The sequence below is a fragment of the Rhyacophila brunnea genome, unplaced genomic scaffold (genome assembly GCF_057557595.1).
Source record: "Rhyacophila brunnea isolate RB1 unplaced genomic scaffold, BYU_Rbru_1.0 scaffold_5, whole genome shotgun sequence".
NCBI classification, from domain to species: domain Eukaryota; kingdom Metazoa; phylum Arthropoda; class Insecta; order Trichoptera; family Rhyacophilidae; genus Rhyacophila; species Rhyacophila brunnea.
Genome location: NW_028233170.1, coordinates 38369304 through 38393676, shown reverse-complemented (window position 1 = coordinate 38393676; position 24373 = coordinate 38369304). Strand labels below are relative to the sequence as shown.

The 24373-nt window shown below is 34.8% G+C and overlaps 1 protein-coding gene across 1 annotated transcript in view; it reads right to left on the bottom strand.

Annotated features, from left to right (window-relative positions):
* Positions 1–281: 281 nt before the first annotated feature.
* LOC147066389 (ubiquitin-conjugating enzyme E2Q-like protein 1) overlaps positions 282–24373 on the bottom strand; it is a 153951-nt gene continuing 129859 nt past the window's right edge. The window contains exons 4-7 of the mRNA XM_085956148.1: positions 19277–19460; positions 7002–7203; positions 5155–5394; positions 282–3232 (exon numbers count right to left, since the gene is read on the bottom strand). Of these exons, the coding sequence (XP_085812274.1) occupies positions 5162–5394; positions 7002–7203; positions 19277–19460 (619 nt within the window). The 3' untranslated portion in view covers positions 282–3232; positions 5155–5161. The remainder of the gene's footprint in view (positions 3233–5154; positions 5395–7001; positions 7204–19276; positions 19461–24373) is intronic.

Here is a 24373-nt window from a genome sequence, read left to right as displayed (position 1 = left end):
TTACTTTCTTAATAATTCACAAACTGGAATGCAGTTTTTAATTTTTTAACGAAACAGAACAGAGGATCTTGAGGATGTACCAACTTCACTATACTTATCATTTACGGGTTCATAAAAATGGTGTGCAGAGTATTCCTTTTCAATCTCTCCAGTAAATTTGCTTTCATCTTGTTCTGGTTGTTAGATATAATATATTATATATTATAATATATTATATCACAATTATTTGTATTATTTATTACTAATATGATGGGTATAATAAATACTAACTATATGAGTTGTGGAGCAATTTATTTTTATTTAGTTACAACATCATTTACACAAATAATATGCAATAATATGGTAGTTTTAATATTGTAATCTTTTCTAAACCTAACGAACATCATAAGATAAATGTAATAATCAAACACATCACAACATTATGTTCACCTTCAAGGAATGTGTTATATATCGCCCCGGACAAATTAAATTATACATGCTAAACAAAAAATGTACAGTACCAACTAAATAATGCTCAATTATATATCAGATTAGGGTGGAGTTTTCTATGTGAATCTTTGGGAATGACTAGAATATTGCATTATTGCAATTTATGAAGAAAAATTCACATCCCATATTGTTATTTTTTATAAGACGGCCTAGGTATTTACTGAAAGGTATTCTATAAATTTTTAATAGAATTCCATTTTTCAACATCTTGTCATAATATTATGGCATTTTAATAATGTAGGTACCATCTATATTTCAGTAAACTCTATTATTATTAAATATATTGGAATGGTAAAAAAATATGTTTCCTTTCAATTAATCATGTTAATAAAAATCATGTTTTGTAGGTATATTTTCTTTATACTTAAATATTTGAAAATTGATAAATTGTAAAGTTAAACTTGATAAACTTATCGAGAATTTGTTAAAAGATTTATGTGAAATAAAGGTTTTTTCAGGTTTCAGGCTGTAAATTTATTTATTTATTTGCTTAATTAAATTTTACTCCACTAGGAGTAAATTTAATTAAATTTTACTCCATTGTTATTAACAAGAAGTATTAGATACAAGAATTGTTTCATTGTTACATTACAATGTCAGATAAAACATTCAAATTGATAGTAGGTAAGTACAGTCGAACTTGGTTATTACGAGGAAGATGGGACCGACTGAATTTGCTCGTTATAAGCATTACTCGTTATATCAGAGAATAGGTATTTTTAAATGAGCGGTCACATAACACAAAAAGTCGCAATTGAAACAAAAATACACAACTAGAATTTTCCCCCGAAACAAGCATGGCATTCATAAACTACAAAAGAAGTTGTTTATTGTAATGAACGCTGGTAGGTACCTACTGACTTCAGCTTGGATTTTTTATATGAAATTTCAACCATATACATGGATACTTTTTCAGTGTTGTCGGCGAAAACACCAATTAGGTTCTTAGACGCTTAACTAATGTCATAAACGTAATCCGATCCCGGCGGCATCAGTCTACGGTCGGATTTTATTGCTTAGGGTCGAAAATGTTTTTAAACGATCGACACATTATCAGTTTTAAGAAAATTTTTGACGATATTTTTTGCTCGGTATATCCAATAAGTAGCTCGTTATAAAAGTGAATACATGTATGGAGAAATTCATAAACTAAAATGTCAACGAATGTTCTCGAATGATCTCGCTATGTCCGTGATCGTAATAACCGAGTTCGACTGTATATTATAATAGTATAATATTTATTAGTGTGGTAAAGAATCGATGAGGAACAAAGTAAAGTCATTAAAAACAGTCATCCCTACAAGGTAGAAGAAGACTAGACACAAAAAATATTCACATATTAGATTGAAATGACATATTTGGAGAAAAGTTGTTCTGTCAACGTATTGAAGGTATCTGAGTATAATATAATATTATGGGAGTTGACAGATAAGTAGTACATGCTATGATAATTATATATATATATATATATATTCAATCTAAATGTTCATTTTAAAATATTACAGGGTTAATATAGGGTACAATTTTCACCTAAACTTAAATAGGAGAAATTTTTAGCGATAGAATTAATATTTTTAATTTACGGTGATGAAGATAAAACACGTTACATTAATCCTTATATAAATAATTGAGTATTTTTCCTAAAACATTTAACTATCATAAAATGTTAAACATACATAACTTTTTTTTGTAAATTACATACATAAATAATGTCTCCGAACTACTATTGTATAAAACATAAAGACATATCGTAATGTTTTTATCCGTTTCTTGCGGGACGGAAATATGAATCAACAACTCTAATAATGATTTCTTAAATTTATCATCAAATACAACATCAAATGAACATCGGGCAGCATTTTACGAATGAAAGTATTTTTCATCAATACAATATTTAATATAATTTGGAGAAATATTAAAACAATAAAACACACAGTGTCTAGATCATATACATAGTTATCTGGACGTCACTTATCGTATGCGCGATCACCAGGACTACATAATAACATTTCTTCTCTATTTTCACTTAGCATTTGCTTTTTTCAATCTATAATACAAATTTACTATACATTACATAACTACGGGTATCGTTACGATCGGTTACGATCCCCCGTCCCCGATAGCCGCTCGTTCTATCGAATCTGAAATATCTCATTAGATTACATAAAACAAATAATATGTGTTATTACAAATGAAGAACAATAGTTATACAATCAATGTATACATGTCATTATCATATAAGTTTCTTATATTAGATAATATTATCATATTACTTATAAATACCAACCTACAATTTTTCATATTCAGATTCATTCCACTTTATCTTTGCATTTATTCATTTCTGAACAATTCAAGCATTGAATGTTATATTGGTATAGATGAATATTTGATTTAGATTTTACATCAATTATTCTTACTTTCTCGACTTTTCTATCATAATCTCTTCACTTCTAAAATCTTCTATTTTATAATCTCATATTTAATTCATTTACGATTTGGCATATCTAAATTCATATCGTGTATGGATTTATTAATATTTTATGTTCATATTCGGTTGCATTTTGAATATATTGGTAATTATAACACTATCGATAACACATTGTTAAATTTACAACACCAATAAGCTGTCATTAGCTGTAGATATGAGAAAATAATCAAAGAAAATAAAAAGTTTATCTAAATGAACTACGGGGACGAATTTCTTCTGCTGCTCAATATAAGTCTTCTCTTCTTCATACTTATTCTAAAACATACAAAAACAATACAATCATTAAATATTGTGAATGTGAATATAATAGATCTAATAATTGGGAGAACCTCGACCGAGGGTACTTAATGGAATTTGAATTTATATACTGAATGTATAAAAACTGACAAAATTTAATTTTACAGAAATATACAATAATAATTACAAGATAAAAAGAAATTTTTATATACAACATTTTTAAATTTTCTGTTGAATTATTATGCTCAATATGCTCAAACTTGTACTTGATATGAAGTAAATAAAATACAAACAAACAAATAATATAGAATACTGATTTTGACATTTCATTTTGATTTCCATACCAACGCACGTATATATTAATAATTTAGTTACTAGGACCACCCTCTTAGCAACCAATAATAGTCTTTTACTTTTTACGGATTTTTCTGAAATAACTTTTCATACAAAACAGAATTAACTGAAAATGAATTCAATTATGCTTAAAGATGGCTAAAAGTATTAAAAGAATGCATTGGCATTGTGTTCTGATATATTCTAAAAGTTTCAAATGTCTAGCTAGTCGGGAAGTTAGTTAAAAATCGATTGCAAGATTTGTACTGGACAAACAACCACCGGACAAACAAGAATACGAACTAATAAAAACATTGTAAAAATATTGTCTACTTTATCAAATAGTGCACAATAAACTTTGTCAGTCATTCTTATTTTGTTTTTATTGAACGATGAATACAATTTGCAGATGGTGCTGGTTAGTTTTTAAAATTCGATTAAGCCCTGCCTAAACCAAACCATAATAGTTTAGATATGCTATGGGTGATCTGACAAAATGGTGCACAGTTGTTTAGTCATGGTATCAGATGGTATTGGTTAGTTTTTCAAAATTCATTTAGTCTCGCGTATATCAAACCATGATCGATAAAAAATATTCATCTATTTATAAAATATCTAAAATTGTGTAAACGATAAACGAATATTTTTTGACTATTATGTACTATGGCTTGGATTAGACAGAGTTTATTTGAATTTAAAAAACTAATAAACACTATCGACACATTACATGTAGTCTTGGTTCAATGAAAACAAATACGTTTTACTGACAAAGTTGAGTGTGTACATTTATGTCGGATCTTAACAGCCTACCTTTACCCTTTGCCACGGGTGTCTGACATACTACAGAAGCTTATTAATTCGACTAACCTATGTATAAATGTACGTGCAAAATAAGCAATAAGATGTTTTGAAATTGACTATTAATTGCCTGATATCTTACATAATATCTCAATATGTGCGATTGATCCGGAGCAATGACGTAATAGGTTGGACGAATGGTTATCGAAAATTCCTTAAGTCCGTTACCTAATATAACCTCCACCCTATTGAGGTCCATATGCTCTGCTTAGAGCAAACATGATGGTGACATACGATATCTTACTTCAAATAGCGACGAGAGAAGCACAGTTCATTTAACTGCATATGTATAGAATAGTGCACATTTCAGGTACATTTGTAAATCCCTTGAACCTTTGGTTTTTCCTCCACCACACACCACGTCTCCACACCTGTTATGCAAACGTATACCGTGGCGTAACGAACATTAGGCGCTCTTCAAAGTTGTACCGAAAGTGTCCCAGGAGCAACTTCCCAAGACCTTGGTTGGCATGCACTAGAATGTGCGTGATTCTACTTCGATATAATGTATTACGGTCAATTTTCGATGAGAAAAGACATTCTCGCTCGCCGTTAAATGCTGCAAACTTTATAAAGACTAAAAAATTTTCCCTCGTAGTTACTAAGTTGCAATGGCCGACTGGTCCAACTGAGGGTCGGACCAACTTGAGAAGCTCTCCCCGTTCAACCGACATAATATGGGGACACTCTTTGAACTAGTAGTAGAGGATGTAAATTATTATTGGTAATATAAAATATAAAATACGCACCAAAATCTTATCCATCACTGAGTGCCGGGGTGACCCAACCATATTTCTCGTGGGTTTTAACAAGCGATCTAAATGACTCCTCTGCCGTCCTCTTACTGAAATCTTTGGCTCCTTTTGTCTTTTTGGCTACTCTTCCGTGTCCTTTGACGAGTGACGCGGCGAACTGCATAAGGACGGCTTCCACAGTGTAAGCACTGGCCCAGCCTCGCGGCGTCAGCAGTTCCATGCATATGGCGCCACCTGAAAAAAATTTTATATCTCATTAAGTATTTATTACATACATATTCCATTATTCATTTTAACATTAAATTTAATACGTATGGTTGTGATACCGATATCGATTTTTTTAAGTGTTGTGATCGATCTTTGCTTTGCGCCAAAACATAATACAGTCGAACTCGGCTATTATGATCACGGATATAGCGAGATTTCGTTCGTCGAGAAACATTCGTTGACATTTTAGTTCATGATTTTCTCCATACATTTATTCACTTTTATAATGATCTACTTATCGGGTATACCGAGCTAAAATATTGTCATAATGTGTCGACCGTTTAAAAACATTTCGACCCTAAGCAATAAAATCCGACCGGACAGGATGCCGCCGGGATCGGATTACGTTTATGACACTAGTAAAGTGTTTAAGTACCTACCTAATTGGTGTTTTCGCCGACAATATTGAAAAAGTATCCACGCATATGGTTGAAATTGCATGCAAAAAATCCAAGGTTTGTGAAGTCAGTAGGTACCTACCAGCGTTTATTACAATAAACAACTTCTTTTGTAGTTTATGAATGCCATGTTTGTTTCGGGGAAAAATTCTAATTGTGTATTGTTGTTTGAATTGCGACTTTTTGTGTTATGTGACCGCTCATTTAAAAATACCTATTCTCTGATATAATGAGTAATGCTTATAACGAGAAAATTCAGTCATTTCCATCTTCCTCCTAATAACCAAGTTCAACTGTATAATATAATAATGGAGCCTACCAGTGGCCGCTCTTCTACTTTCTATGTGGTGGGGTTTAGCCATTAATTATGAAATATACATACCTATCTACTTTCTCATAATATTATACATTATGTACCAAGCTACTTATAATAATATGATTTTATTAATGAGGAAAATAATAATTATTACAGCGAGCGTTTTTACTCTCCTATGGGTTATTTGATTCGCTCCTCAGTACACGTATACTAACACTAATGCATTCACATACTTTGTAGAATGAGATTTGTACCGCGGCGACGGTCTGGGACTGAGTGACCGCGGTCAGTGAAAAATAGACGCCATAGATTTCTTAATTTGTACATAGGTACCATGAAATAGGGCGTATTTAATTTAATTAATTACTTTGATACCGCGCAACCATCAATATGTTATTACACAATTTACAATCATTGCTTTATTTATTTGTATAATAATAATCAATATCTCTATAAAATTGGGACGGGTTTAGTTGGATAAAATATATCAAATAGTTCATTTAAACATGCAATTAAGTAGGTATAATTATGACAATGATAAAAATATTGGACGTGTATTTTTGACATAATGACAATGTGGGGATGGTCCCTACAAACCCTTAAGGTAGAGCCGCCCCTGGAGCCTACAATGTGGAGACATTATCGACCTATTTTATAGGAGCACATGTCAGTCATTCATAAAGCTCTATTTAGGGGCGGTAAAAGGGAGTGGGAAGAGAAAGATAACATTAAAAAAGCTGATGACATGAAAATTAAATATTTTTTTGTCGATCCAGGTGGGATTTGAACGTTATAATCAAGCAAACCGACTGTCTACAGTGGTCAATAAATTTATAAGAAATGCAATCGTGAATTATTACCTTCCATGACGAAACCTTTCTCTATCCTGGGTTCGATGACTCGCATGAAGGGCGGGGCGAAAGGGAAGTTGTCAGGGAAGGTGAGGTGCAGCAGGACAAAGGGGATGCGCAGGTCGCGGAGGTCTCCCGCCAGCTCGCTCTCAGGATCCACCCGGTGCAGCCTCACGTGCCATTCGAACAGATTGTCGTTCACTAGCTCCACCTGAAATATACAATACGTAGATAAGTACATAGAGCGCAACATCTTAAAGTAGACCCGCAAAGTTTGAAGTGATGGACTGTGTTTTATTGTATTGTAAAAGCAGATAAGTGTACTTTGTGATACATTCAGTACATTTTAGAAGTAAATATATTAATAGTTAATAACGTACATCAATGTTTCTTAACCTTTTTACATCCGCGGACGACAAAAAGGTCAAAAAATATTTTGCGGACTATCAACATTGGAATAAAATCTTAGACTTAATAAAATAATAAATATTTATATTTACACTATTTTTGAAACACTTCAAATGTTGGGTTTCTAGGTAAACCACGCCCCTTCCTTCTATGAAACGATTTATGACTATATACAATCATCGTGTCATTCATTCCGGAAATGTGAACCCTTTTAGGTGCATGAGTTCTGAAAGATATTTATTACCTACTTGAAATTTAATTTAAGCTTTTAAAAATAGATTGTAACTATTTTTGAACTGCAGAAAATTTTTGCAGCCCACCTAAAAATCTTCGCGGACCACCGATTAAGAAACTGTGACATAGATGACTAATAGACAGGAACGGATTGGCCCGGCGAGACAACTGCAGGCCTATGTTATAACTGGTGATATGAAGTTACCCGACGACATGACGTAATTGTGACGTAAGCCAATACACGCACGAGGCAAGCCGCCCAACGCACACTGCTCACCATAGATATTATTATGCTGAAACACCTATTTGTGTATGGGGACAATGGATAACGCCAGTATTTTAGTAGCGTTATTTTCTCGAATGCTATTATCACTCCGGTAGTACGTCACAATGATGTCATATGACGTCATGTCGACCGGGCGACTTCAACTCGCAAGTTCTAGCATAAGGGTCGACCAAATCCTAAATAATTTAAAATATATGGATTACAATTCATATGATGTCAGAGATTTGAAACTGTAGAATGAGATTATAAATACAGTAATTTTGTTTGTTACAATTTTATCACTCTTCAAAGTCTTCAATATTCAACAATAGGATTCAATTTTTTAGGGGTTTTAGGAGCAGTGACGTCCCGTGGGGGTAGGCAGATTGAGCGTCGCTTGGGGGCGGCAGTTACTCGAAGGGCGGCAAATCGAGGAGAATCAGTTGGAATATATAGAAATAGCTACCTAATAACGAAAATACCTTTAAAAAATCAGCTCACTGATTTTGTCGGGTTCGTTCGCGATATCTAGTTTACTTCCGTTGCCTTTCAACGTCCATGGTGACTAGAAACGACACGTGCAGATTTGCGAATAATTACACTCTGATATTTTGTTAGTAATGTATCCATACAACACATTTCTTAGAATCTTAGATATTGGACTCATGAAAGGATAATAAAAATACTGTATAAAAAATGGGGCGGCATTTTATCTAGGGACGTCACTGTTTAGGAGTGCAAAGGTTCACGGCACGGAGATGTTTGAAGGTTCCCTGCGAATATTTGGCCTCAGCAATAAATCACCATCGAGTGTTATCAATAGGTAAGTACAGCAACTTTTATCTGAAAAAATGTTTTTTTAAATGCAGATGCCGGTGTTGCCATGTCTACTGAAATAATGTCATAAAAATAATATTAAATATCTTTGATTGTATCAACTGACATTTGAGTAGGCACCTGGGCGGCAACCGCCCTTGGTGCGGCTCTGCCGGTGGAAAAGATCGCAGATCGTCCATGATTTGTTACGAATTGCCAGTTATTGATTTACTGCGGTTAAAAATGACTTTATGTACTTGTTTTGTCTTCGTTCATTTACCTTTGCATTTCATAATATGTTAGATATGCTACGCGGGTACATTGTGAAGGTATCATTCAATTTCCTTAATGAAATGCCTGTTCATTTCCTAACCGTTCCGTTAGAATTTCATTTATAAATGAAAAAAAGCGAAGTAATAAATAAATTATAATATGGAAATGTTATGTCGGCCGCTGATTTCATTAAATTTGTAGTTTTCAGTTTGCGGCAAATAAATCTCAGGTCGAGTTCCCTTTCGGAATGAACGCTTGTTTAGTCACGCGACCAAAAATGACAAGCACGAAGGCTCTATTATAAACATGAATGAAAGGAAAGAAATTTACAGAAAGTAACAAAAATAGGCGTTCTAACCACGTAAATGACAGCATTAACTAAATTGTTGATCCACTCTATATAATATACGTAGATAACAATGTAGAAAAACGACGGAGGTACATTAAACTTATATATATGTATCCATCCACAAGAAGCCGATATTGCTATAGTATTTTAATAAATTGTAAATTTACCTACGTGTTACTGTATAAAAAACAATATTAATATTATATTGGATGAGCATTAATAATGGATTGGGCAAAAAATTATAATTTCGAGCATGTTGATCGCTTCACCTACGGGGGTTCCAATATGACGAAAGAAGCTCGATGAAATCAAACGTAGATTATTCGCATTGGTACAGTACCTTCTTAAGTATGAAAGCGTGTCATCAACATTAAGCCCCGTTTCAGACGAGACACCGGTGTCGCGCTCGTATATAATAAGGAGGCCTTTGTATTCGAATGAAGGGGCCATTGTTTTATGTTTATGAACGCCCCAAAGCTAATGAGTCAACGCGTGTCCGGTACACATTTCCGTCAGCCGCTACATTCACCGGTGTCCGGACTACGGACAACAGTGTCCCGTCTGCAACAGGCCTAACTTCAGTGTGAAAGTAAGTAGTTAAACCGATACTACACTAATTTTGAGAGAAAAAAATGTGTAGCGGATATATATGTACCCGTGAGTGTAGGTGAGGTGGAGATAATCAGATATGATGATAAGTTGTACTCCATGTTATCAGAATTGAAACATTCCACATTCATAAAACTACTGCGGCTGAACTGGACTGGCCATTTTAAGTGCATATCCAAAACAAGGGTGGTAAAATGGTCCTCTTTGCGAGCTCAAAAGAAATGAGGCAAATTATTTAGGTTTCCCCGTCTCCACCCGTCATGCATATTCAGCCGCGAAGGATGGAGGTCAGTCAGGTGCATAGGAACTGATAAGATGAGATGTCCGCGTATGCTCTGGGCGGAGGAGGGATGACGCAGAAGCTCTTCCCAACCTCGTTGTGTGGACGTGTGCTTAGAGAGGTCGCAGAGGAACGCGCGGCTGGACGAGGTCAAAGCTCGAGTTGAGCTGTAGCGCAATAGGAAGAAGGAAACATATCCTAAATAACTCATATTAGAAAATTTACACTACTTGTTATAGAATTGGCTGTCTCTCGCATTCAACTTCGACGACACCAGTAATATGTTAGAGTTAGTATGAGATAGGGAATCCAATCCCGAGCCAAAATTCTGATCCCGGGATTTCGGGATTACAATTTGATAATCCCGAGATTGGCATTTTTTTCCATTGTAATATAAAGATTTTATATTTACAAATAACATTGATAAAATCGGTCAAAAATAAATCTACTATAATTTATACTATTTAAGACATTTATTGTTAATATTGTATACGTTCAATCTTGGAAATACATAAGTTTAATGGAGTAAATAATATTGTAATATAAATAATAATGTGAATTTAATATGAGATTGCTGTTTCTGATAGTAAAGACTTAATGAATGGGTTAGCGAGATTTAAAATTGTAAAGCAAATCATGGTGTACTTATGGCCTTTCCGCTTCATAAATCTAATTAGTCAGCCAAACATGAAACTGCCGTAAAACGTATGAGATCATGGTGGAATTACTTTATTAATGGTGCGAAGCATTGTTTTTTCCAATCTTTCTCATTTTTATTAATTTATGTGAAAAAATAAAATGAATCAGCAACTTACACACATGGGTATAAATCAAAGTTCATTCAAACTCAGTTTATTTCTAATGTAGTTATTTGTTATTAAAAGTATTTTTTCTGATATATTTTCCTTTTTATTTTATTTTCCATAAAAATTGATAAAAAATCAATCCCGAAAGTTTCGGGATTATGTTTATCAATCCCGGGATTCATAGGTATCGAAAATAGCTCGGGATCCCGGGATTGGCATCCCTAGTACGAGAGTATTAGAGAGTATCCCGTTTTTGTAATGTATTGGCTTAGATCCTCTTTTTGACGTCAAAATATAAAATGACTTAGTTCTTTTTCTCTTTTGAAACAAACATGTTAGAATCAGACCAACGCAAGGTAATGGAGGTAGATGGAAGATACATTAATTATTACCTGCAGTCAAGTCACTATTTAAATGAAAAGCAAAATAGGTATACACTTATATTATGTACATATTTGATTTAATAACTGATACAGATTTAGAGTAACGGACAGCAAAACACAATTGAATGCTTGAATAGAGATTATAATCTTCTGACAGAATCGCAGAATGCCAGAGCATCAACGGGCAACTTAACAATTATAAAGTATGAAGATAAATGAGTCTTTGAATAATTACATCTTACAAAGTACAAATTACATGATTGGTTATCTACATGTAATTATTCCAGATACATCTGTGGAGTGCATCCCTAACTTCGAGTGCAAATTAGTTATGGATACATGCACTAGAGAGAATATTATCTAAATGAATTGTTAAAACAGAATAACCTATATGTGTGGTACTGTGGTAGATAACTGAATTAAGGAAAACACATCATTGTTATTGAATGTAATAGTATTAAATTCAAGACAATCGTATCCGGAAATTTGTACGTAAACAGTTCACCGCAGGACACTTATTCGTGCGCCCCAGTAAGTGAAACATGAGTTCGTGTAACATTTAATCAAATGACGAGTTCTTCGTTGAACATTTCACAGTGGAGTATATTTGTATGTCCCACGATGAACTGCATACGTACAACTTACATGTAACCCTAGACAATAGGGTCGATAATAATATTACAAACAAACACATTTTATTTGATTACACTGAAATGGGTTTTTAGAGTTTCTTAATGTGACAATCAGATCAATTAAAAATAAAGTTCCTAAGATTTAAAGTACCCATTGCCTGCATTTATTATTATGGTAATCGCAAACGTGCGGTAAGTATTGCTTTAGTATTGGATCCACGTAAATCAATAAAACCTATTTAAAATATTTAAATATGTACATAGTGAAGAATATTTATACGAGGGTGCAAAGTGAACGACGTAGGTAGATGCCTAGATAGGTTTTTTCGACAACATCCTTTACAGAAACCAAAGATTTACGGGCATGTTGGACTCGGCGCGAAAGTGAACGTTACCACTATTAATCAATGTGCCACGAAAATGGAGTTTCAATATTAAACTTGGCTCTAACAATATTACTTATTGTTGATGTTTGCGCATGTAACGGATAGGTAGTTAAATTTATTAGTTTTAAAAAATATAACAAATTTTCACACTGTGAAGGACCAAAAGTCAGAAAATAAACAAAATGCTGAAATAACAGTAACCGTTGCTCATTGAATAAATAAATACGGCTTATAGGTATGACAGAATAAATTAAATAAAGATTAGGTTTATTAACCTAACCTGAGAGCAGCATGCACAATCTAAGATTTCGATCCTAATGATAAGTTGCCGAAAAGCATGACTTAACTATAGACAGTCCTGAGTATAGAGTTAAGGAATCCTTAACCATAGACTACTTTTGTTATGAACACGTCCCCTTCTGTATTACCATTTACCACTGACAGCTGCTGCTGTCAAAATAAATTCGCATGTCTATAAAACAGTCCATACACTCAAATTCATTTAACAATGTATCTCAATATGGATATTGATAGTGTTATTTCGTTTAGCATGTACTTGCAGAATATTATTTTACTTATACGCCAGCCCGCAGAAATACAAGATGCCAGATGATAAAATGACACTTGACGCTTGTGTTACCATGTTAAAAAAATATCTTGCGATGCCTGTGGAATCACGTATAATTACTTATAACGGAAACATAAGAGTATTATAATTAAATATTAAAATGTATTTATAGTTATTGCATTTATAAAATGCAGTTGTCATATTTTTGTCATCGTTTAATTATAAAATAATTTACCTAAACTATAGGAAAGAGAATTTTTAAATATGGTATTATTTTCAATATAAATGATCTTAACTAAGGACAATGTTTCTGCATAGTGTTTTCTGCTAAGGAAATTTTAGTTATGACAAATGTTTCTGCATTACGCTCTTAGTTAATTACTTTAAGTTATTGTCACATGTGAGATTTTTATGTATGTAGTTACATACCTATCGAAATTTACATTTCATTTAATATTGTCGATACTATGTGGCAAGGCTTTAGGACAGTTACCATCTGGAAAACCCCCTCGTTAAAAATAAAAGCTCGATAAAAACACAAAAAATAAAATTGCTGATATTATTTTACATTTAATTCAAAAATAATTATAATACTTGAGTAATTATTAAAACACATTACAGTATCTACACGATATAAGGTATAAAGTTGTTTGAAAATTATTTTCATAGTTTGTTCGTCCAGTTTGTGGGAAAATGGGGTGACTAACTGAGCATAAGCACACGTGCTGTTTGAGTGTTTCAAAGGATTATGTCCGCTTGTAATGAACAAACATTTCCCCTAAAATAAGAGTACTTATTTTCCGTTCAGACCGGAAACTAGGGGAAAATATTATTCCAGGACGTTTTCCAAACAGGGCCATTGTACCTAAGCGGAAAATGCCTTGTACGTATCACGTAGGTACCTACTGTACATACCGTAATTTATTATACATTGGCGAACAAATTTAATATCATCATGAATGAGTGATGAGTGATGAGTGATGAGACACCAATGTTTCCGGCTTTAATAATTCATTTTGTGATATAGTAGAAATGCTCAAGTTTTTATATGCATATTAAATTAAGTAAGTAAATTTAATATTTTTAATAAATTAAAATACACACACATAATTATTTTAAATGCTTTGAAATATATCGATTCTCAGGCGAGCTTAATTAGTAAATGTGAATAAGTATATTGCTGGGCTTTATCAAAAAAAGATGAGGGGAAGCTGGATATCTTTGAAAGAAAGATATTAAGAAGAGTCTTCGGAGCTCTATGTGAGGAGGATGGCACGTGGCGAGGAAGGTACAACCATGAAATATATGCGTTGTATGAAGATCCCCCTGTAGTCTCACACGTGAAAGTGGGGCGACTTCGTTGGGCAGGCCATGTCTCAAGGATGACACCCAATCACCAAAGAGGCTTCTCTTCAACAGACCAGAAGGGAAAAGGAGGGACGGGAGACCTAGACTGCGGTGGCTGGACTGTATAGAAAGAGACATAGCATCCTTGCGACTAAGGCGGTGGAGGGAGCTTGCGGCAGACAGAGGGGAGTGGAGACATTTTCTGGAGGCGGCCAAGACCCACATTGGGTTGTAGTGCCGATGATGATGATGATGAATAAGTATATTGTATGGAACATCCTCTGACCTCTTTGAAATCACGTCAGGAGTCAAGCAAGGATGTGTACTTGCGCCCTTTCTTTTTATCATCGTGATGGATTTCATAATGCGTAAGACGGTTCGCCCCGACAGTGGGATACTGATGTATACTGATGGATACTGGAGTATGCAGATGACGCAGTCGTGTTTGACTCGACGATCGAACGGTTGGAGGTAACCGTGAACAGGTTCGCCGCGAACTCGAAACGTGTGGGTCTTCATCTGAATGCGGCTAAGAATAAATCCGTGTGCAGTGCTGCATGCATCGACACCGACACTCCTCTGCGGGTTTCCGGTCTGCCCGTCGAGCTGGTGTCCAGGTTCAAATACTTGGGTGCCACGGTTGCCGACGATGGTGGTATTTCTAGTGAGCTTGGAATCCGCATGGGTATGGCAGGATGTGCATTCAACCAACTTGGAGTCATATGGAGGTCAAGGCTGTATTCTGTGAGGACTAAATAATGTCGGTTGCTTAACACGTGCCTGCTACCTGTGCTTCTGTATAGCTGTGAGACATGGCATCTTACTAAGCTTCAAGATTCTCGGCTTTTGAGCTTTGAGAATCGATGTCTCCGCCGAATCTTAGGGGTACATTGGTACGACCGCGTTACAAACATTCGAGTTCGTGAGCAGACACAACAGCCTTCGGTGATTGAGGTTATCACGAAGAGACGCTTTACGTGGTTGGGACACGTATTCCGGATGCCGCCAAAGAGTGCGACACTTCGTACCCTTTTGGCACAGCATCAAGGGTTCCGTCGCCTTGGCCGGCCCTCCCTCACCCTGCAGCGGTGCTACAGGAGCGACCTACGTGCTGTAGGTCTGACATGGCGGGAGGCGCAAGAGTTGGCGATGGATCGAGGGAAGTGGTGCGAACTTATGCTTGCCCTATGCCCCAATATTGGGTCGTGACAAGGTGGAAGAGAAGATGTTATTTTATTATGTGAAATATGGCAGACTCATATAGAATCTTATATTTACGCGAATTGCATATATGAATATGTGTATTTGAATACAAGACATTGATCTAATGGGTTGATCTAGTGCTAATGGCTAAACTACCAATTTTGTAAAGAAACCTGAGCGGAAAAGGTGATACTTTCACATTTCTTTATGAAGCCGAATATTGTAACCGAGATTATCTTTCCATTGATAAAAATTTTGATTGAGGACTTCCTGCATATTCAAAATAGGTGTAAGTAATCAATATCTAAATAATATTAGAAATATGGATTATTAAACACGTATCATCAAAATATACTCACAATTACACTCAAAATACAGCCTACAATCTCCCTACTGTTTTAAATTTACATCGTATTTTATTAAATTCATTACTTTTAGAAAAACACAAACAAAAATTCTTAAAACACCGACTGCTTTTTAGCACTCGGATACTTTATATGACTGCTTCATGTGAAAATTCTACACAATTCCACGAAATCTTCTTTAGGTGGGTAGTTGTAGTATTCGCATTATTTCGTTGATTTGCCGTTCCCTATAATGTCTCTTTGGTGTCACACCTATGTATTACGTGGTCTACATTTCCCCCACGGGGCGTTAGGCCCGTTTCAGACGGGACACCGGTGTCGCGCTTGATATAATATAGGAGGCCTTTGTATTCAAATAAAGGGGCATTTGTATTACGTTTATGAACGCCCCACTGCTAATGAGTCAACACATAATTTCGCGTTATAAATTAGAACATAAAACTGGCTGCGGTAATAAAAACAAGTGTATCGGCGGCTTGAGAATGTAGCGGCCGACGGAAAAGTGTACCAGACACGCGTTGACTCATTAGCTCTGGGGCGTTCATAAACATAATAGAAAGGCCTCTTTATTCGAATACGAAGGCCTCCTATATTATATCGAGCGCGACATCGGTGTCCCGTCTGAAACGGGCCTTACTGTTTAAAGTTGTAGATTAACGAATTTACAATGTTATTATTATTTATAGTATAGTACCTACTAAGATTCATAAATTTTTTAACAAAATATTATTATTTTGATAGTTTTATAGCTATATTATCTATGTTTATGTCTAGGTCATCGCTCATGAAATTTAAAAAGTTATTGATCTTCAGTTAATATTATGTACCTTGTTGCTACCCCCATGTACAACATGTGAATTATCGCAAGCTAATGGATGACAAAATAGATTTTAGTTTAACTTATGAGTAAGTATACGTATATAATTATATGTATATATGTATATTGATCACGATATTAAGTAGAAAACAGAAAGTGAGACAAATACTGAGTACGTGATCAAACTTGTATGTAATGCTATCTGCATATACGTACTACACATATATTAATATACACTGCAACACATTTGCATATTATATAATAATAAATGTTACTATGGTATAACGTAAATTATGATTGAATTATACATTTAGTATGCACGCAGGTAATCTAAATTTCGGGAATGTGACAAAATTGATCGTAGGTACAAAATATGAATTATTAATAAAAAATAATTTTATTTTTCAAAAATGTCGATAAGTAATAAACATTATATGTATTTAAATTCTTCGCTATTATACACTAGTTAGGTACATATAATACCGAACACAATATATTAGTAATAGTGTTATTAGATTAAAATGATTACAAGATAAAAAGAACTTTTTATATAAGCAACGTTTTTAAATTTTCTATTGAATCATATAAACTTGACTTGACTAGCTTAATACTTTGGACGCGGAAGACGCACACGGTGCGTAATGACCAGGCGGCCGATCGATGTAATTAACGTGCATTTTAAAGGGGGCAATTAAAATCTCATTATCTATTCAGCAGCGAAAGCGTTAAACGATCATAGAATACTGAAATGTCATATTGACATTTCATATTGATTTCCATAGTAACGCACGTATATATTAATAATTTAGTTGCTAGGACCCCAGACCCCTAGCAACCAATAATAGTCTTCTACTTTTTACGGATTTTTCTGAAATAACTTTCCATACAAAACGGAATTAACTGAAAATGAATTCAATTCTGCTTAAAGATGGCTAAAGGTATTAAAAGAATGCATTGGCATCGTGTTCTGATATATTCTAAAGGTTTCAAATGTCTAGGTAGTCGGGAAGTTAGTTAAAAATCGATTGCAAGATTTGTACCGGACAAATAAGAATACGAGCTAATAAAAACGTTGTAAAAAATAAACAACTCCGACAATGTCCGTGAGGACGAATCCGTTCCTGGATCTATATTCACATTTTCTAGAATAAATACAAACAAACTTATAGCTAAACATTATAAAAAGTCGTTTGTCATTTTTTTCTAATAATATGTCTTTCTACCAAGAATGAACAGTAAAAATAATTAATAATTGAAATAAAGTTATCAATTTATACGGTCGTTTCGAATTTTTAGTATATACCTACAAATACCTACATATCTACAAGTAAACTCATTCTCATTATAATCTAGTTTAATTTATACGTCAATGTACCTAAATATTGAGTACCCACATAAGTTGTAAAATTATCGTTTTATTACGGATACAGATAGAAAACTATTTTTTTCACAACGCACGGATATTAATTATTATTTGCTGGTGGATCAGTGGAAATAAAAAAATACAAGTTATCTAACTAACAAACACACTGCGCAGTTTATCTAACAAGTAACAATGGAAATTGGCACTAAGAACCGCATTGTACGTATAGTTATTAATTTCTTATGTGTATATACATAATTCAAATGATGAAAAATTCCTGACAAAAATGGACCGGCAATGTTCAACGAACGTACTTAGGTCGATCAGCCCGGAAAGTTTTTGATTTCTCTTTACTTTTCTTTAAAATACAAAAGCCGATTGCCAATAGTAACTCAATTTTGAAAGCGCTTCAGAGAGTATTGTAAGAGGCATTAGTTAAAATTTATCGCAATTCGATAGTATACCTATAGCCATAGCCCCCACATCATGAAGCGGGCCCCCAGGCTAGGATGTTTGGCGGGCCAGAGGGTAAAATCAGTGTGACGCGCTACAGTAGCGTTATCCATATGGTGTATTTTTAGCGATTCATTTACGAGTACATCCATTTGAATTATGGAATTGTCGAGTATCGGCACACAGTAAAAAATTGCATCGTACAGCCAAATAGTTTTAATTATCAATATTATCAGGCAAAATAGCGACACAGGCGACTTTTTTACAATTAGAGCAAATTTGTGATCTGCGTTTATCTCACTTATCTGGTCGGCTCGCCACGCCAGGCCCTTCCTGACCCCGGCCCCCCAGGCTAGAGCCTTGTCAACTCCCTTCTTGTGGGGGCCATGCCTATAGCACTGTGGTCGATGTGTGTGGGCGCGAAACTCGGTTATATATTATTTTATCAGAAGTGTTTTCAAAATTATGTATGTTCAATAAAAGGAATGTGACATACTTAAATCTTGTGAATTATTCGTTGAATAAAAAAAATAGTTAAAATTTATGGTTTCCCAATTTCAACTTCAACTCATCGCGATTCGCGAATTAACCGATGCCAGTGGGTATAATAAATATTGTATGATGGGTTGCATTGTTTCGTTTCACGGTGTCATTCGTGGATCGAGGAAAGAAGTAAGCAGTAGGTATTACTTAAAATGTAAAGCATGGTGACGAATCGTTACATTACCGTGAAGATAGGTTCAGCTCTGCTGTGCTGCAGGCGCTGCATCTCTTTGAACTCCTTCATTAGGCGCCTGGCCCTGACGCTCTTGGGCAGCGGGGGAGGTTCGGCTCCCTTCTGTTTGGTGAAGGCTGCCGTCGCCGGACTTCCCGGAAGACTTGCGGCACCTTCGGCGGGTCGGACTCCATCTCTGAAAAAATGCAGGATTCAGCGAGACGTATTTATGTACCTATATTATATGCCGCACGTTCAGTTTATATTCCATTTGAGTATGGTAAACTAACCCAAACTAACAAATAACCCATTATATCGGGTATTTTCAAAATGTTTTTTCCGCTGTATTCCTGATAACCGAACAGTACCATCCGATTGCTATACCATACCATTTCAAATGCACATATTCTAACATATTTTTATCTATAACCTATATTTTATTTTAATGACAGCTATCGACATACAAGAAAGGTAGAAAATGCGTATTATTGTGTTAGTACATATATTACGTAAATAAACATAAGTTAGTTTTTTTTTTTTTTTTAAATAAAAATAGAATATAATCTAGATCACAGGTTCCCAACCTTTTTCGGGTGGCAACCCCTTTTTATAAAAGCCATGTGACCCGCGACCCATATGCAATTGAAAAAGGCATTTTTAATAAGGTAACAAAGAAAATAGTTTTTTTAGTATAATTTTATTTTAAATTATGTTTAATAATTAATTTAATGCGATGGTTGAAATTGCATGTTATAAACCAGCCTCAAAATTCCCGGGTGAGTTTTTGTTAACGCCAACCTCATGTCATTCTGAACATTTAATTTATTTCTTTCTTTTGTTTTTAAACGAAGAAGAGTTGAAAATCCACTCTCGCAGAGATATGTAGACACAAATGGAACTAAAACTCGAAAGGCAAGCATCGTCACATTTGGGTATGAGAATGATACATAATACACCAGAATTTATTGTGTGAGCATTTTTTCATTAAACAAGTTACGTGCCGAGGAATCATTCCGCAAATCCAAGAGTTCATCTTGTAATTCATCGGGAATGCTGGTTACATCAAAGTAAGCAGAGAATGGATTTCGTGTCAATGTAGTTTCTTCTTCTTTCAGCTCAGGGAAGTAACGCTGAAGTTGGTTTTCAAGGCATTATAGTCAATATTTTTTTTAGTTGACTGTATAAGTTAGCGACCCATAGGTTGGGAACCCGTGATCTAGATAATATTATACCTTGATAGGTGTGGGCGAGTGGACATTGGAAAAATGTTTAGTTTACCGATTGCGTCACGAATCTAAGAATATTTAATATTATGTTTATAAAGGGTAAGCTCTACAGAATTGCCCTTGAGAATTGAAAATATGATTTTTTTATATGTGGTCCGGAATTGTTGGTCTACTAGCAATATACAAAGGTCGCCGACAATGCTTGTGTCAAATGTAAATGGTCTCTAAATTAAATTTAAATCATAAACACGGTCGATGTGAAGACAGAATGGGGTGACCAAAAAATAATATCTTCTAATATAGGTAGGTACGTAAATGTTACTAAATTCAATTTGTTAATCAACTGTTTGGGAAAAAGTATTGAAACCAATATGATGGTGACATTTTCAATTATGTGGTTACCACAATATAAACTTAATAATATATTAATAACTTTTTAACCTGAAATTGTCCGAGAATTAAACATACGAAGGATGTTGAAATGCATATCTACCTACATTTTTATTTCATGTGCTATCCAAAAAACATTAATAATGAATAGTATTTATTTTTAATGTTTAGGACCAACATATTAAAAATAATAGGTACTTATTGCGCAATTTTACTTTTATACAACTAGTGAAACAATAGGTAGGTAGTACCTACCATTATTTATGTAAAGCCAATGGACGAAATAATTTATATCATGAGTGCCTAAAAAAATATTTAACATACAGTCACCACACACATTTATTTTTTATTCGCCAGTCAGACTGGCAGGCAAAAAATAACGTCAGGGCTGTCGAAGACATAATTATTTTGTACTTTTTAAGTTTTATTTATAATATTTATATTATTTAAGTTTTGTCCATCTAATATCCACTGCGGTTCACGTAGTGGCATGTACCTGTTTTTCTGGGGTCAACTAATTCAAAAAGTAAACACCCATAATAGAATTTTTCCAGTTTTGGTTGCATTATATTCCAACTCATTTCCGATTTTATTAATGGAAATTTCTCGGTGTACATAGTAAACAAACCTACGAATAAAAAAAGACGGGAAGGAACACATTGATTCATCGCAGTAAAAACTGGCAACCAAATTCGCCATTTTGGAAAGCGACGATTTTGCGTAAACAAATATCACGTGGTCTGCACGTGTGCGGTAAACTTCGTATGTGTTTGTAATTTTGTGTATTTTATGTTTGTGTATCATGCATTGTCGGCCATATTTTCCGGCCTTTCTGATTGCCGTGATTTTTTATTCGTAGAAACAAACAGCATTTTTTATTAGTTATATAAAGTCAACTTTGAGCTTTGAGCCGTGCTCACTCATGAATGTAATTCTTCATTTAAGTAAGTCTATATAAATTTTGATGTTATCTTGCAGAGAAAACAGTTATCTGACCTTTTCACTATATTATATACATGCAAATAATATAATGTTTTCAAATAATTGATATGGATTATATAATATATGTAGCAATGGTCATCTGTTGGCAGCCTTTTCCGGGTCTCCGGGGATTTTTAGCACCCTCTGCCTTCCTTCGCTGATCGCTGCCGTGATCAGTATCAGGTTGGCCTCCGGAGAATGAGGGCCGGGTTCTAGAAGTTTTTGTTTTCATATGAAGGTTTTGGACATAACACACCACGCTGTCCAGACGGGTTGGTGTGTGGTTTTTCTGTCTGGGTGATCCTTCCCGTAGCCAAAGGTCTCTCGTTTTAAGGCGCCAGAGTTTCGCCTTGCACCCTTCTCTATTAGCTACAGATATTATGTTGCGTTATACAGCACATTATCTGCATTGCCCGGGGGACGCCACGCGGAGGCTAGAGATAGGATTTGCTGACTTTCTTGGACAGTGGCGTCTCAACATTTTTTAGAAGTATACCTATTGGCATCGGTATACATCATTGAGGCCATAGTCAGCCTTTGCCCACCAGGAATACAAACTGCCACTATGCATGGGTTTTATAGACTATGAGAAGGCGTTTGATTCGATAAAGAAATGTTCAATACTCGACGCACTCAGAAAACAAGGAATCCCTGGACGCTATATAAATATTTTCAATAATATATACAGTAGCGCAACAGCATCTGTAAATCTCCATAAACCATCGCGCAGATTTCCTATCAGCAAAGGAGTCCGACAAGGTGATACAATCTCACCTAAACTATTTACAGCTACCCTTGAAGACTTATTCAGGCAACTTGACTGGAATGACAAAGGGATCCCCATAAATGGAGAATACCTGAGTCATCTGCGCTTTGCCGATGACATAGTAATTTTCTCGCAAGACTCAGAAGACCTCCAAAGCAGAATGCAGGAACTCGCTGAAGTAAGCAACAAAGTAGGTTTGAAAATAAATGTAACAAAGACGAAAGTCATGTTCAACTGCTTTGCAGGCCAAAAAGAGATCCTCATCAATGGCACTCAGCTCGAACAGGTGAAAAGCTACATCTATCTGGGACAACAAGTATCTATAGATGGATGTATATTTGATGAAATTGTTCGCAGAGTAAAGCTAGGCTGGAGTGCTTTTGGCCGCCTGAATAATGTCTTCAAAAGTGACCTTCCACTGTGCCTAAAGCGCAAAGTGTTCAACCAGTGTGTGCTTCCCGTGATGACATATGCGTGTGAAACATGGACCCTAAGTAAAAGAGAGATCCAGAAACTTAGAGTAGCACAACGTGGTATGGAGAGGTGCATGCTGGGCATAACGCGAAAGGACAAAAAGAGGAATGAGTGGATAAGGAAGCAGACAAGGGTTTGCGATGTAATAGAGTTTATTAAAAGCCTTAAATGGAGATGGGCTGGACACATAGCTCGAAGAAGAGACAATCGTTGGACAAATCTAGTCATCCAGTGGTATCCAAGAAGTACAAAACGTCCACAAGGTAGACCTAGAGGCCGCTGGATCGATGAAATGATAAAGTTCTGCGGAAGTACGTGGCAACGCAATGCACAGGACCGAGAGAAGTGGAAGCAACTTGAAGAGGCCTTCATCCAGCAGTGGATAGATTCAGGCTGATGATGATGATGATGATATAATATATTCCATCGTATTATTTTCTCGAAATCATAAAGATACTATAATAGTATTTGAGTATCAACCTATGTTCAATTTGAATTGGGTTATAATAATAATATACTCGTAGATATATCAATAGTATGTTTGCCACGATATCCACCCAAGTTATCAGTACGTACTTGCACAGGTTTGATTAAAAACTATGATGAAATTAACATTTTACAAATATTATATTATTTTGACAGCCCTGTTTTCTGATCAGCGGACACGTGCAGCTGTTTATCAAATAATAATGTAAGATTGTCCACAATAATAATAATGTAGAAGGTCGACAATAGTAATAATAATATATTTTTTTAATAAAATCTCCGATGATTAGTGATTTTTGCCAAAAGATCGATTTAAATTAACGTGCGTACGACGCCGAGGTCCATTTCATACTAAATTATATTTGAATACAGAGCTCTTCAGCCGCCCCTTAAAATAGATTTCGAAAAGGTCGTCGGTAAATACGAGTACATTTATTTTTAATTACAATAGCAGTTTTATTCCATCGACAAAAGAATAAACTATACCGTGTTACCAAAAAAATATATAAGCACGTAATCAAATTTTAAAGAAACAATGCACGAACGTTTCTGCAAAGAACAGAAATTACTAAACAAACCGCAATCATGACGGCCATTGTTCTTGAAAATGAAGACACACGCAACTTTTTGACACGAGTTAAAAATTAATAATCATTATTCAGTTCTAAATAGCAACAAGAAAAAATGTAATCCATATTGCAAATACATAACATAATATTCCTACACTATAGTAGAACTTCACTGAAAACATGTTTTAACAATCAACGATGGAACAAAAAATAAAAT